Here is a 16,197-nt window from a genome sequence, read left to right as displayed (position 1 = left end):
CAGGTCTCTGCCCCCATCCTGAAGATCAGTCAGGCCCTGAGATATCCATTTCTATACTATCTAGGCAGCGCCCTGAGGAGGTAGTGTTCTAGAGTAACTGGGCAGCCACCTGGGAATAGCGTTTTCCTGCATGCTCCTTGGTGCAAATTGCATGTCTCCTGGGCCCTCTCACTCATCATGCTTCTGATGTGTCCCCACCACCTCTATTCCCACATCATATTTCTCCTTCATATTCCCTTCCTTTTCACAGCCTCCAAGAACCTCTGCCACCTCTAACCTCCTGGACACACTCCTCCCTCTGCACCCCATCACTCAGGGAGCTGTGCGCTTCCCTCCAAGATGGTCTTCCTCCTTGTCTACCCCTTACCTTCCTAACCCCTCCTTCCAGGGCACCAAGGCCTCTCCAGAGCCATCTGCAGGAGCTCATGACTGGCCTCCCACCTCTGTCCTCTCACCTCCTGTAGCTGGGCAATGCTCCAGCATGCTCCTTGTTAATACCCTTCAGGTGCTCCCTGTGCCCTTAGGCAAAGCTCGAATCCATCAGCCAACAAGGCCCTGTGTGCTGTGCCTTCTGCACACTCCCACTCTACCTTTCCTGAATGTATTTCCTCAAAGTACCCAGGACCTGCCAGCTCTGAATTCTCACTGCTCCTGGATCATGTGTATATGATCTTCCTTAGGCCAGAGAGTGTTCCCACAGGGCATGAGCACCATGGCCTGCTGTGACTCCCAGTGACTTCTTCCCTAGACTGTAGCTTCCAGAGCTAGCACCTCTGTTTTTTTCTGCTGGATTCTGGTTGTCTAGCACAGTGCCTGGCATATGGTGAATGAGTAAATGCACAATGAATCTTCACCTATATTTCCTGCCTCACTCTACTGCATTTCAATCCCAGCAATAGCATTTGCAGTTTGTAAAGGGAGGCCTTTGCTTCTGAGAGCCTCTCAGCTCTGTAAGCTATGACTTTACTTCAACCTCTATTGAATTCCTACATTCCTCCTACACCCAACAAAAATTCCTTCTTCATCTAAACATTCTCAAATTTCCCCAGCTCTAATTTGTAATTTATTAGTTGAATTGAATCCAAGATTGAATAAGAGACCATAGAGGGAGAGAGGGCTCTGCGCCCTGTTCCTTGGATCATATTAAGTGTGGAAGCTGGGGAAATACTCCCCCAGTCCTGCTTTCCTCCTGGAAATTCCCATTGGCCTGATGAAGCCTAATGGGTTCCCCAGGGATGTGGATAGAAATACTTAATGCTCTATTAGGGCATTTAGAAGACTGCAACACCACACTCACCACTGGCAGAATTGGCCAGCCTGACTCTATGCATCGCCTAGTAATGTTATGGCAAGCCAGGCTCCTATTGACTCCAGTGAAATGGCACCATGTCTGAGAAGACAAAGAAGACGCTCAGAGACAGTGAATGAGACATAGGGTTTATTGAGGGAACTTACATACAGGGATGGTCCAGTGGCAGTGGGCTGGACAAGAGAACCACCACTGTTTGTAAAAGCCATGCAGTTTATATAGCATTTTCACTTAGCACCCTCCACCTAGCAACTACCATCTAACCCAAAACAGAAGGCTTTGATCACCTGTACAACCTAGGTTCCAAAAGATGGCTGGGGATTCAGGTGTCCTTCACAGTTAAGGTATGAAACTCCAGGTTAGCCACTCCCGGATTTCTTAGCTTGGGACTCTGAACACACATTCTTCTTAGACCATGATATAATTCTCAGTGTATTTGCTTAAGTTGTTATCTTGTTATTGCTGTCAGGTGCGTCTGCATAAACATTTCCTCTGTGTATAGTATATAAGGCCTTGCAGGTGCTGCTTGTAGCCAGCAAGTACCCAGGACTTTATATCGTTGCACCTCTTCTCCCTTCCCTTGGTTAAAATAATTGCCTGAGGCCCAGTTACAGTTTGCACTCTCGCAAGTATCAAACCCTGGTGCTTCTGAACTTGAGAGTTGGCAAGGGAGTGACTGTACCATTTCAAAATCCAGAATCTGTGTGGTAAATACTCTGTGGAGTGGCCAGATATACTTTGGCTGGGCTGACAGAGAGCCAACCAGTGCAAACATGTAGAGACTAAAATAAAGTAATAAAATGAAGGCATGTGCATGGTGATGACAGGACAATCAAGCTTTATTAAAATTATTCTGATATTATTCTTGGTAAACATATTTTTGAAAAAGCCAATTAAATTTATATGAAGAAAAAAGAATATTAGATCAATTTATTTTCAAACTGTGCTTTGACTATTGATAGTTTTTTTAAATTTCTGCAGATAGGTGCATTTCTCTTCTTATAAAAAGAAAACAAGCATTCCATAAAGCTGTGTTTCCTAGGTGAAATGGTGGGGCAATACCACTGTGCGATGTTTAAAGTTTGACCATGAAGGTTGAGGATTCCTCTTGGTGTGTTTAGAGTTTAAAATATTTGGATTTCAAAATTAGAAGATAATTATATAGAAGCAAGGAATGCTGCATGGAGCTTCGATATTAAATAAGCTATCTTTAGAGACATTTGGGATAATAACCTGGCACCCATGCACAGAGGACTGACTTGACCAATAACTGCCATCAAGCACTGGGAAAGCATTTACAGGTAAATCCTCTCCCAGCTGGGGAAACAATAGTGTGAGGGCTGACAGGTATAGCAAAGGGACTCAGGGATTTGCATTGACTTCTCCTAGCAAAGTGACCTCAGTGTTTTGCATCTTCTTGTGTCAATGAAGCAGGAAGCTCTCAGCCAACATTTGTCCGCTTTTCAGTGTCCTCTGGATTGTTCCGCAGCCTCAGCTTTGTTTCCAGCTTCTGCTTCCATTCTTCTCTGAGCCTGAAAATAGAAACCAAACACACACAGATGGAGCACTCATCTCCACGGCTGTTGGTTTAGAAGAGCTTTCTTCCTCTCCTGCCAGCCCCTGAAATTACGTGTATGTGTTCAGGTTTTAAAAGTCATGCAGAGGACATGCAAGTTTAAATATATATATTTATAATTTATTCATATTTATTTATTTATATAAGTGTGAGTAAACAGGTTCTCATTTTTGTTAAAAGTGCTTAATCTTACTTCTCTGAATTTTCCTTTGAAAATATATTTAGGCCGGGCGCGGTGGCTCAAGCCTGTAATCCCAGCACTTTGGCAGGCGGAGACGGGTGGATCACGAGGTCAGGAGATCGAGACCATCCTGGCTAACATGGTGAAACCCCGTCTCTACTAAAAAATACAAAAAACTAGCCAGGCGAGGTGGCGGGCGCCTGTAGTCCCAGCTACTCGGGAGGCTGAGGCAGGAGAATGGCGTGAACCCGGGAGGCGGAGCTTGCAGTGAGCTGAGATCCGGCCACCGCACTCCAGCCCGGGCAACAGAGCGAGACTCCATCTCAAAAAAAAAAAAAAAAAAAAAAAAAAAAAAAAAAAATATATATATATATATATATATATATATATATATATATGTTTAAAGTCAGGGAGAGTAAACCTGTCAGTCTAGATTTCTTTACACAGCAAATCTATCTTTCAACAGCAGAGGTGAAATAAAGATATTTTTAGACATACGCAAACTGAAAGAAATCACCAGCAGACTGTCACTATATGACATGTTATAGGAATTCCTTCAAACAGAAGGAAAGTGACACAATATGGAAATCCGGATGTACACATGGAATGAAGAGCATCTGAAAAGCAACGATGTGGTTATGTATTAATACTTTTTAAAACTATTTAAATCTCTTTAAAAATAGCCCACTGTGGTCAGGCACAGTGGCTCATTCCTGTAATCCCAGCACTTTGGGAGGCCAAGGAGGACAGATCACAAGGTCAGGAGTTCGAGACCAGCCTGGCCAATATGGTGAAACCCCATCTCTACTAAAAGCACAAAAATTCCCTGGTCATGGTGGCAGGTGCCTGCAGCTCCAGCTACTCAGCAGGCTGAGGCAGGAGAATCGCTTGAACCTGGGAGGCGGAGGTTGCAGTGAGCCGAGATCGCGACACTGCCCTCCAGCTTGGGTGACACAGTGAGACTCTGTCTCAAAAAAAAAATAGCCCACTGTTGAAAGTGAAACTGTTAATGATGTACTGTGGGGTTATAGCATATGTAGAAGTAAAGTTGTACTTTGTACAATAGCATAAAGGCCAAGAGGGGAGAAATGAGAATATACTATTGTAAGGTTCTTATGCTACACAAAAAGTGATAAAATATCACCTGAAGGCAGGCTGTGATAAGTGAAGGATGTGTACTATATATCCTAAAGCAACCACTAAACACAAAGAGCAATAGTTAAAAAGCCAACAGAAGAGATAACATGGAATCATAAAAAGTACTCACTTGATCCAAAACAAGGCAGAAAAAGAGAAAAAGGGAATAAACAACAGATGAGAGAAATAGAGGACACATAGCACGATGGTAGATTTAAAACAAATCATACCAATTAATGTTAATGGTGTAAACAATGCAATAAAAATGCAAAGACTGTCACATTGGATTTTTAAAAGACAATATCCAAATATATGCTGCTTATAAGAAATCCACTTTAAATATGAAGACAAAATAGGTTAAAAGCAAAAGGACAAAGAGATAGTCCATGCTAAACCTAATTAAAGAAGGCTGGTGTGGTTATATTAATATCAAAGTAGTTTTCATAGCAAAAAATATTACCAAAGAGAAAGAGGGTCATTTTGTAATAAGGGGGTCAATTCATGAAGATGATATAACAATCTGAAACATTTATGTACCTAATAACAGAATTTCAAAATACATGAAGCAAAATGTGATGGAACTGCAAGGAGAAGTAGACAAATCTGTAATTATAGCAGAGATTTCAATACCCGTCTTTCAATAATCAGTAAAACAAGTATATAAGAAATTGATAAGGATATAAAACACTTGAACAACACTGTCAACGAACTTGATATTTATAGAATATTTATAAAATATTCTCCCTAACAACAGCAGAACACACACTCCTTTCAAACACACATGGAATATTTACGAAGATAGAAAATATTCTGGGCTATAAAACAAGTCTCAATAAATTTAAAAGGGTTCAATATGTTCCCTGTTTGCAATAATTAAATTAGCCTTAATAACAGAAAGATATCTGGAAAGTCCCCTAAATATTATGAAACTAAATAACAAATTCTAAATAACCCATAAATCAAAGAAACAACCATTAATTGAAATGAAAAAAATCAATTATAATAACATCAAAAATACAAAATAGAGGTAAATCTGACAAAAGATATATATGACTCGTGCTGAAAACTGCAAACCATTGCTGAGAGATATTAAAACAGACCTAAATAAAGGGACATATATATTGTGTTCATATATCAGATACTCTAAATATTGTTAGGACATCATTTCTCCCTAAATTGACCTATAGATTCAATTCCATCCCAATCAAACCAGCAGGCTGTTTTACATAACAGAAATTGACAAGTTGCTTCCAAAACTCGTATGAAAATGCAGAGAACCTAGGATAACTAAAACAATTTTGAAAAAGAGGAAAAAGTTGTAAGACTTACACCACCTGACTTCAAGAATTATTGTCAACCTAAGTAATGAAAACAGTGTGACACTGGTGCCAATGGACAGATAGATCAATGGGACAGAAAAGGTCCAAAAACACTCCTACACATAGATGAGTTATTAGTTTTCAACAAACGTGCAAAGACAATGTAGTGGAGAAAGGATAGCCTTTTCAACAAATGATGCTGGAACCACTGGATATGCAAAAAAAGTGAACTGCAGTCTGTACCTCACATTATATTAAAAATTAAGTCAAAATATATTATTAATCTAAATGCAAAACTTAAATTCATAAGAGTTCTAGAAATAAAACAGAAGACAATCTTTGTGACCTTGGGATAGGCAGTCTTCTTAGATACAACAAAAGCAAAATCTAGAAAAGAAATTTTTCTCATAAATTAGACTTGATCAAAACGGAGAACATCTCTGCAAAAGTGTAAATCCAAAGAAAATGAAAAGAAGACAATGATGAAGATGAGAGAAGAAACTAGTAAAATAGTTCTTATCTATTAAGGAGATATGGATATCAGTTCAAACAGTAAGAATAAAATAGAAAGGAATACAGAAAAAGGGAAACCGTAAAGCACTCTAAGTAACTAAGATGGTAGAAACAAGCCAGTTACAATAAATGAAAAAGGACTAAACTCACCAATTTATACTAAAATATGTCAGATTAGGAAAACATCCAGTCCAACTATGTCCCTTTTTTTTTTTTTTTTTTTTTGAGAAAGCGGGGTCTCTGTTGCCCAGGCTGGAGTACAGTGGCACCGTCATGGCTCACTGCAGCCTTGACCTCCCGAGGCTCAAGTGATCCTCCTATTTCAGCCCCGCTCCTCCTTCCCCCCCAGTAGCTGGGACTACAGGCTCGTGGCAGCACGCCTGGCCAATTTTTGTATTTTTTATAGGGACAGAGTTTTGCCATATTGCCCAGCCTGGACTCAAACTCAAGTGTTCTACCTGCCTTGGCTTCCCAGAGTGCTGGGATTACAGGCATGAGCCACCGTGCTCAGACAACTAGGTGCTGTTTAAAAAAGACACATCTAAATTATAAGGACAGAGATAAGTTGAAAATAAGAAGACAGAAAAAAGATGCATAAGGCAGATGCTAATAAAAACAAGATTGGTTTGGCTATGTTGACAGACTTAATATAAAGTCTGTTAATACAGTTACAAAGTCTGTTGATAAAAAGATCTTCAAAGAAAAAATCATCAGGAATAAAGTCACTGCCTAATAATAAAAAGGCTCACCTCACCGTGAAGATATTACACTTCTGAACATGCATGCACCTAATAAAATAGCCTCAAAATACATACAGAAAAAATTAATGGAACTACTTGGATTGTGAAGAGGTGGTGAGGAAGAAGGGAAAGAGAAGTTGCACTCTTTTTTTTTTTTTTTCAAAATAACATTGTTTAGAAAACCTTTATAGTAGAAGATTTCAAGCATATAAAAAAGTAGAGAAACTAGTAATAAAGAACTCCCCTATAGCTACTCCCCAGCTTCCCCAGCTTAAGGCTGATCTCCTTTCTCACATCTCCCTTCTCCTGCATAATAAACAAAATAACTGTATTTAGCTATTTTGTCCTTAAAGTTAATAACTCTTTTAAAAAGAAACTACCTTGCCATTATCACACTTAAAACATTAACAGGAGGTACTTGATATCATGAAATAAATATTTCATTGGTTCACAACTCTGAATGTCTTTTAATGCTGAACGTTAGGTTGGTTGAATCAGGACCCGAATGAAGCGCATACATTCCTATTTGTTGCTATATCCATTAGGTTTTCTTTAATCTGGAAATTCTCCCTCATCTTTCCCCTTCCCTTGCAGTTTTTTTTTTTTTTTTGAAACCAGATTGTTCTGGAGAGTAGGCACAGTTTGAATTTTGCTGACTGTATTCCTGTGTAACTCTAACCCATTCCTCTGTCTCCTGTATATTCTGTTAATTAGTGGCTAGCACTAGAAGTTTGATTAGATCCAGATTTATTTTATTTTATTTTATTTTATTTTATTTTATTTTATTTTATTTTATTTTATTTTATTTTATTTTATTTTATTTTTGACAAACTACATCACCAGTGATATGATGGACGGCCATCAAATCTGTCTGGTTGTCTCTCGCTTTTTTTGATGTTAGCAGATATTAATGATCATTAGATCCAATTTACTTTGATTAGGTGTTGCCAAATGTCAATAGCTTCTTTCTACCCGTCGCTTTTCACTTGTGTTTGGAGCCTGGAGCCATGGGGGAGTGGCCCTGCAGCAGGTGCTGTAGTCCAGGAGAGATGAAGTCACTGCTAGAAAACAGGACCCAGAGCAGGAAGGGTGTGGGGAAGAAATAGGCAGACTTAGCCTCCAGTCCTCTCATCTCCTGTTGACAGAACCTAAGCAGAACCTGAAGGACAAGGTGATTCAAGGACTAGAATGGGAAGAGGGGTCAGCTGAGGGAGGAGAATTAATGGCGATGGGGGTCAAAGCAGATCAGCCTGGAGGGAAGACAGGAATGGGAGTGAGTCCTGGACCAAAGTAAGTAGGCAGCAAAGACCCATCTAAGAGCCAATTCCATGGTTTTCTTGGATCCAGTCAAGCATGCTTTTCTTGAGTACCTATTATATATTCAGCACTGCAAGTATGACTTTGGAGAATACACAAGCAATATATAAAAATGGCGGTTTCTCCATTCCACAAATAGGGCAAGTTGTTCCCTTGCCTCAGGGTGTTTGCACATGCATTTCTTCTGCCTAGAATGCTCTTGTCCATTCTCCCACCTTTGCCCAACTCTCTTCCCTAAGAGAGGAGGTGGAGGGTGCCATCCTAGTTACCTGGAGGGCTGGACCTCAAGTGTGGGCTGCCAACTCCAGCATGCCAACACATCTGCACAGCAGCTCAACAAGCTGCTGGTGCCCAAGGGCCAAGTGAACCAGCTCTGAAGCTGGGACCCCCAGAAGACTACAGAAAAAAACGCTCAGACCCTGTCGTGGGCAGGTGGGAGATGGCAGCATCTGTGTCGCCTCCCTGACGAGTTCTAAAATGGGGGAGGTTTGTGCACACCCCTGTGTGCATCGGTAGCCCAGGTGCTCCATCTGCTAATGAAAGAAGACGATCAAGTTTGCGCTCCCTCTACCCACCCTCAAAGGGCAGTAACTCACCAGCATCCCTCTTCCTTCTCGTAGTGTCTGTTTCTCCATGATTAAAATAGCAATGAGGACACTGAGACCCAGGAGATTTGGTTGCTCACCCCAGGGACCCAAAAGGATGAGCCCAGGCAGCTGGCTGCAAAGTCTCTGCTGTTCACCGCAATTCTGAGCTTGTTCCCACCCTTGCTCACTCTTGCAATTTTGTTTTCATCTTGTTTTTCTCCTCCAAGGGATGTCTTCCTTTGGCGTATTGCTGCTGCCATATTAGATCCTGGATTGTTAAATGGGAGTCCAGAAGAGGGAGGGGAACTAACATTCCTGAGCCCTGACCTTGGGTTTGGCACCAGGTTAGGTGTTGTCGGTACATTTCCGTAGTCAAGCCTCCTAACAGCCCAATGATCGGGGACTTTATTTTCCATTTTGTGAAGGGACAACATAGAGTGTTAATCAGAGCAGCGCCTCTGGAGCCTGGCTACCCAAATTCAAATCAGAAGAGGGCGAGGAGAACAAATAAAGTCTTCTGCCATCCTATCGACCAAAACGTTTACATCCTTGCATTCTTTTGTTATATGCATAGATACTGCGTGTGTGTGTGTGTGTGTGTGTGTGTGTGTACATATATATATATATATATATATATATATTTTTTTTTTTTTTTTTTTTTTGAGACAGAGTTTTGCTCTTGTCGCCCAGGCTGGAGTGCAAAGGCAAGATCTCGGTTCACCACAACCTCCGCCTCCCAGGTTCAAGTGATTCTTCTGCCTCAGCTTCCTGAGTAGCTGGGATTACAGGTGTGGCTACCACACCCAGCTAATTTTGTATGTTTAGTAGAGACAGGGTTTCTCCCTGTTGGTTGGGCTGATCTCAAACTCTCGACCTCAGGTGATCCGCCTGCCTCGGCCTCCTGAAGTGCTGGGACTACAGGCGTGAGCCACCACGCCAGGCCGCATGTATATATTTTTAGTATTTTAACAACCTGCACAATTTGCTTCAGAGGCTATTTTGTTCACCCCTTGGCTTGTGCCTCTCTTGGAGCCTTTGTTTTCTTCATCTTCCTCAGGCCAATTTCACTTCACCTGAGGCCTTTTGCCTGCTCCCCAGGGAACGCACACATGGTACAGGACTCTGAGCGGCCTAGCCTGGGGGACAAAGATGGCAGGAACTGTAGAAATGACTGGCCACCCAAATCAGCTTTCTGTGCCCTACTACTGTACTTCAGCAGGTGGGATGGTAGTCGGGAATAAGGCTGAGGAGGTCTCTGTAAGTGGGAGGCTGGGTTCCCTTCTAGGGTTCAGGAGGGGCTTTGGGAAGGCAGCAGTGAGTTTACTGCCTGTGAATTAAGGCACGTCGTCAGTCCAGTGGCCGTGCAGTCATGGGCCCTGCCGTCTGGACAGCACACAAGGTCTCATACTCCCTTACCACACATAAGCCATGGCCTCCTCAGACAGCTGGCTGAGCTGTTCCCTTTGAGGGGACAGAGCTCAAAAGGGCAGTCCCTCCCTGCAGCCCATGATGGCTTTCTGCAGTGTGTGTGTGAGGGTGGCGAGCCTGCACTGCTTCCACAGCAAGGTGACCGTCGTTTCCCAGCGGGGGTCAGGTCACTGCACTCCACTGCTCGGCAGACTCACTGGGCCAGAACAGGGATGCACACAAGGAGAGACCCCGCCTTCCCCTCCAGGAACCACGCAGGGCATCTTGTGTTTTCACCCAAATGGGCGCTGAGAACCGGGCACTGCTTTCTTTGCTTGATTGCTTTTCACAGACACAGTGTTTGCCCCCCCACCCCCACCCCATTTAGTGTAACCCTCATGTGCTAGAAGGTGACATGGTGACAGAGAGGAGAGAGTTTTCCAGTTCATAAAGATAAGAATTAAAGGACTATAATCATGGAAAATTAAAATAATTACCTCCTCTGATATGCCCATCTGGCATTCTTCTGGGGAAATTAATTTTGCTCTTACAAAACAGACAAGATAATAATGGCTTGAAAGTCAGTGAAAGTTCATTGACGGTCACAAAGGTACCACTGGTGCAGAGGTTGATAGTAGGGCAATTGCATGGGGGCTCAGGGAACTCTTTGTACCTTCTGCTTAATTTTGCTTATAATTTAGAACCTAAAACTATTCTAAATTATAAGATGTATTTTAAAAATGAGTTAATTCTAAAAAGTAGACAAACAAGCCACATACTTTCTCAGTGCGCTTCTTCCCAGACGATGTTCCTCCGATTCTCGGTAGTAAGTCTGTTTACCAATTTCCCTTTCCCAGAAACGCTTGAGGTCATGGCAGGTGTTCCGGCAGAAGACCTCCCGACGGGTGTATTGATTGTTCATCCCCTAAAAAAGAAAATAGCCATACAAATAACCAAAAAACATATGAAGAAATGCTCAACATCATTCATCATCAGAGAAATGTAAATTAAAACCACAATGAGATACCATCTTACTCCAATCCACCTTACTCCAATTTGACTGTTTAAAAGTCAAAAAACTAATAGGTGTTGGTGCAGATGCAGAGCAAAGAGAACACTTATATGCTGTTGGTAGGAATGTAAATGAGTACAACCTCTTTGGAAAACAGTATGGAGATTTCTCAAAGAACCGAGAGTAGATCTACCATTTGATCAGCAATTCTGACTACTAGGTACCTACCTAAATGAAAAGAAGTAATTATATTAAAAAGACACCTGCATGTGTTTGTTTATCACAGCACTATTCACAATTGCAAAGATATGGAGTCAAACTAAGTGCTCATTAACTGATGAGTGGACCAAAAAAATGTTTTGTGTGTGTGTGTGTGTGTGTAAAATGGAATACTACTCAGCCATAAAAAAGAATAAAATAATGTCTTTTGCAGCAACTTGGATGGAACTGGAGGTCATTATCCTAATGAAGTAACTCTGGAATGGAAAACTAAATACCGTGTATTCTCACTTATAAGTTGGAGCTAAGCCACGGGTTTATAAAGGGTTTATAAACAGAGTGGTATAATGGGCACTGGAGACTCAAGGGGGAGAGGTTGGGGATACAATGTCACTTATTGGGTGCAATGTACACTATTTGGGTGACAAGAGCACTAAAAGCCATGACTTAAACACTATACAATTTACCCATGTAACAAAAACCCACGTGTACTCCTAAAGCTATTGACATAAAAAAATAGAAGCTGAACCCCCATAAAACATGATCCCTGAGACTCTGCAGGGTATAGGCATCCTGACCCTGCTGTTGACATGAGGGATACCTGGCCAGCCACAGGACCTCTGCAAGTGGGAGGACAATGGTGGCCTCAATGCTTGCTGCTGGCTGGTTGTCAGGACACAGTGAGATGTGAGTGCAAGCCTCCCACAAGCTGGCACCTGGCAAATACCTCTGCCCTTCCTTCCTCCTCACAGAAGAATCATTTCTCAACTTCCAGCAGCAGGAACATGCACCAGGAATTTTGTGAACCTAAGTCCATTTCGTTATCACAACTGCTACATGAGATGGCCATGACCTTCATCATCTTTTAGGTGAGACATTTGAGGAGTGACAGGCTTCAGACTTCTGAAAGTTTCCAGGCCCTTTACTAAAGGGGTTTATCAGAGAAAATGGTTCCAGTGCCTGACACCCCCAAAGCAAGCTGCTTTGAGGTGTGTGTGTGTGTGTGTGCATGCACACACGTGGGCTCTTGTGTGTGGAATTATACATATCAGACACTCAAAATTCTCCCTTTTTTACATGCAGAAACTGCTTGACTTTCAGACCAGCTGAGTGAATATAGTAGAAAGCTCAAAAGCAGAAGCTCCTGTCTGCTGGTGGGAACCCCTGTAGAAGAGTGTGGGAAGATGGGAGCCTGGAGAAGCTGGCCTGGCATGCCCCAGAGAGGATTTGGACCTTATCCCAGGAAGGGCTTTCAGTGGGGAAATGGTGGGTCCAGACAGGCATTTTGCCAGATGTTCTGGGGGCAGAGACTGGAGAGGTGAGAGTGTATGCAGGGGGAGAAGTGACTGGGCTGCTGGAAGAGCCCAGAGAGATGCTGTGACCAGGGTGTGAGGGGCAAGGATGATGAAGAGTGGACAGATTCACAGGAAACTCTGCGTGGAAAATGAAGGAGAAGGGCTGTCAGTGGGTACTGCCCTGTCTCTGCCTGTCCACAGATGGGAAATGTAGGAGGAGGAGGGCTATGGGGAGTGGGCTCAGGCTGTGCTGGATGGATGGAGTTTGAGTTTCCCAGGTGCCGACCCCCAGGGGGAAGCAAGGAGGGGTGCCTGACACATGGGTCTGGAACTCAGCATAGAGGTCTGTGCCACAGGTCTCAGAAAGACCGGGACAGTGGGGCAAGGTAGAAGGAGAAAGGGGTTTGAAGCCAGATGTTCACTCCAGACCTGTGTTTCCACTGCCTTGATGTACCGTCTGTCACATGGGTTCTCCTGGCCTCAGTTTTCTCATCTTTAAAATTTCTCTGAAGGCCAAGTTTGACTCCAAATGTGAAAGTGTTCTGCAGTTTATAAAGTTCTGAATAAATGTAGCTGATGAGCTTGGTCCTGGCCCACTGATTTTTCTGACTGTTGTCTGGCATAGGGAATCATTAGTCCAGCATAGGGACATCATTAGTCTGAGCTAATTAAATGTCATTGAAAACCCTGAATAAGTGTGAATCTTTATTTGCACACAATATTGAGTGTGTGGCTTCTTGGGTATATGACAGATTCATTTATCTCTATCCTTGGTCTGTTGGCCACCATTTAGGAAAGCTTGGATGACAGTAGAAGTTCTTAAGTTGAACCATGTACTACGTACGGCCATGCCCAGAGGAGCATTGGGTAAAAACATTTGTCCTATATTCTTTCACTTCTCATATGTCAGAGATAAGCCTCACCACGCCCACTCACTGGGAGGTGTCCCACATGTGTAAAATGGGAGATACATGTTTTTCTAAGAAATAGCAGAGCTCCCTTTGGGTTGAAGAGTGACATCCATCTCTACCTCTGTCTGCATAATGGTATTTTATAAACTAACCAGCTAAGTGTGTGTGTGTGTGTTGCTGGAAAATGCTGCTGACACAATGGTGAAAACAAGTAAAATCTCTAAGAAAAAATGCATTTCACTTTTAAACAAACTACCTTGTCTTCTTAACTTGTTTTAGTCATTGTTCTCACTATGGGCAGAACTGTAGTGGCTACTATCATCAATTTTGTAGCTTCAAGGAAACACAATTAATGATAACTTTAGAAACACACTTTTAGGAAAAGATAAAAATAAAGTAGAAAGAAGGGATTAACTATGTTTAGGCCAGGTGCAGTGGCTCATGCCTGTAATCCCAGCATTTTGGGAGGCTGAGGCTGGAGGATCACCTGATCCCAGGAGTTTGAGACCATGCTGGGCAACATACAGAGATCCTGTCTCTACAAAACTAAAAAGTAAAAAATTAGCTGGCTGTAGTGGTATGTGCCTGTGGACCCAGCTATTCAGGAGGCTGAGGTGGGAAGCTTGCTTCAGCCCAAGAGGTCAAGGCTGTAGTGAGCCATGTTTGTACCACTGCACTCTAGCCTGGGGGACCAAGTGAGACCCTGTCACAAACAAACAGACAAACAAACAAACAAATATGTAATACCCCATCCTTCTTCACTCTAAAGGGCTGACACTGGGATCAGACAGGGCCCTTCCTCAGGGGACTTCAGATAACAGGGGAGTGAGGCACTGGCACTGCATATGATAGGCACTGAAATGGGACACACAAGGAGGGTGCCCTGACCTGGCCAAGGGTTTGGGGCTCCTTCTAGGGGGAGGGACTTGCAGGATGAGCAGACAGGAGCACCCAGGGTACAGGAAGTGGTCTGTGCAGAGACCTGCAGTGGGAACCTTGCAGAACAAAGAGTTGCAGAAACAGATTGGGGATTGGCTGAGGTCGAGTTGTGGGAGGGGACTGAAGGCAAAGGAGCATGGGGGCTCTTTTTAGGATAATGGAAATGTTCTGTGTCTTGTTTGTTATTTATTTATTTATTTTTTAAGAGGGAGTTTCGCTCTGTCACCCAGGTTGGATTGCAGTGGCACAACCTCAGCTCACTGCAACCTCCACCTCCTGGGTTGAAGCAATTCTCCTGCTTCAGCCTCCCGAGTAGCTGGGATTACAGGTGCCTGCCACCACCCCCGGCTAATTTTTGTATTTTTAGTAGAGACAGGGTTTCATCACGTTGGCCAGGCTGGTCTCAAACTCATGACCTCAGATGATCCACCTGCCTCCACCTCCCAAAGTGCTGGGGTTACAGGTGTGAGCCACCATGCCTGGCCTGTGTCTTGTTTATAGTGTTGATTATATAGCAGTATACAATTGCTAAAACTTACCAAACTCTATATTTTAAATGAGTGAATTTCACTACACATAAGTTATTCCTCAGTAAACATAGGGGAATAGCTTCTGTCTTTGGACTAGAAGTTCAAGTTCCCTGGGCTGGGCACGGTGGCTCACGCCTGTAATCCCAGCACTTTGGGAGGCCAAGATGGGTGGATCACAGAAGGTTCAAGATCAACCTGTCCAATATGGTGAAACCCTGTCTCTACTAAAAATACAAAAAATTAGCCAGGTGTGATGGTGAGTGGGTGCCTGTAGTCCCAGCTACTTGGGAGGCTGAGGCAGGAGAATGGCGTGAACCCAGGAGGCGGAGCTTGCAGTGAGTCGAGATTGTGCCACTGCACTTCAGCCTAGGTGACAGAGCGAGACTCCATCTCAGAGAAAAAAAAGAAATGCAAGTTCCCTGGCTCTAACCTACTGGGAGACTCTGTTAGCATCTTGTCATTAGGGTTTAGCCCATTTCTTCACAAGTAACATGTATTTCTGTGAGTATTTGTGCTTCGATTTCCTGGTGTCTACAATGAGGACAACTGCTCTCTTAGTAGAAGTGTGATGAGGAGACTATCCATAGTTGGAAAGCTCTTGATAAGTAAATAGCTCTATTCCTCTGGATCCCCTCAGCCCAAAATGCCATCCAACCTTGTGCTTGAGAGAATTCATGCTGCTGCGTCCAGTCAATCAGCACCAACTTGGACGAACCATAACCTCCATAACCCTTAGGAATTTTACTTCACAAAATCAACAAATTAATTAATGCTTACAGAGAACAACCACATGAAGGGCTGTGAAGACATTGATTCTGTCAAACCAAATGTGTCTCACTTGACCGCCTGTGAGGCATCTGTGCTGCCCCAGGAGCCAACTCACATTCGGCAAATCAATGGGAACAAAGGAACATTTGTCCCTTGTGAGCCTTAACGCTGTGCCAGCAATTTGATTTCCCAAGTCTCAGTTACCCAGAGTATTAAACTCAAATTGAGAAATCTGAGAGCTGCTTTTTTAAAAGAGGCTTTTGGCTTACACTGAGTGTGCTTGTGACTCTTGGCTAGGATGGTTCAATGCACATCACTGACTGTGCACACCACTCACGTACTTCTTGCCTATTCAACACCTGAGAGCAAGTATTTCATGATTATTTTTCACATATGCAAAAGTATGTTTAACCACCTTTCACATTTTTCTTTATGAT

The 16,197-nt window shown here is 43.0% G+C and overlaps 1 protein-coding gene across 1 annotated transcript; it reads right to left on the bottom strand.

The window, feature by feature from the left end:
* Window positions 1-2,127: 2,127 nt before the first annotated feature.
* On the bottom strand, window positions 2,128-15,943 carry FAM240A (family with sequence similarity 240 member A). The gene is made up of 3 exons (XM_010374782.2): window positions 15,770-15,943; window positions 10,866-11,011; window positions 2,128-2,841 (listed from the first exon to the last, which is right to left on the bottom strand). Exons 1-3 carry the CDS (start codon window positions 15,800-15,802, stop codon window positions 2,751-2,753), a joined length of 270 nt encoding a protein of 89 aa, XP_010373084.1. The 5' UTR covers window positions 15,803-15,943; the 3' UTR covers window positions 2,128-2,750.
* Between the last annotated feature and the right edge of the window lie 254 nt (window positions 15,944-16,197).

This window comes from Rhinopithecus roxellana, chromosome 1, assembly GCF_007565055.1.
Source record: "Rhinopithecus roxellana isolate Shanxi Qingling chromosome 1, ASM756505v1, whole genome shotgun sequence".
In the NCBI taxonomy this organism is placed as follows: domain Eukaryota; kingdom Metazoa; phylum Chordata; class Mammalia; order Primates; family Cercopithecidae; genus Rhinopithecus; species Rhinopithecus roxellana.
This window is presented reverse-complemented; position numbering and strand designations above follow the sequence as displayed.

Coding starts and splice junctions, on each gene's coding strand:
- FAM240A (XM_010374782.2), bottom strand. CDS start 15,802: ATGTCTTCACAGCCCTTCATGTGGTTGTTCTCT. Junction 11,012..15,769: donor CCTTCATGTGGTTGTTCTCT/GTAAGCATTAAT, acceptor TTTCTTTTTTAG/GGGATGAACAATCAATACAC. Junction 2,842..10,865: donor GGAAGAAGCGCACTGAGAAA/GTATGTGGCTTG, acceptor TTCTATTTTCAG/GCTCAGAGAAGAATGGAAGC.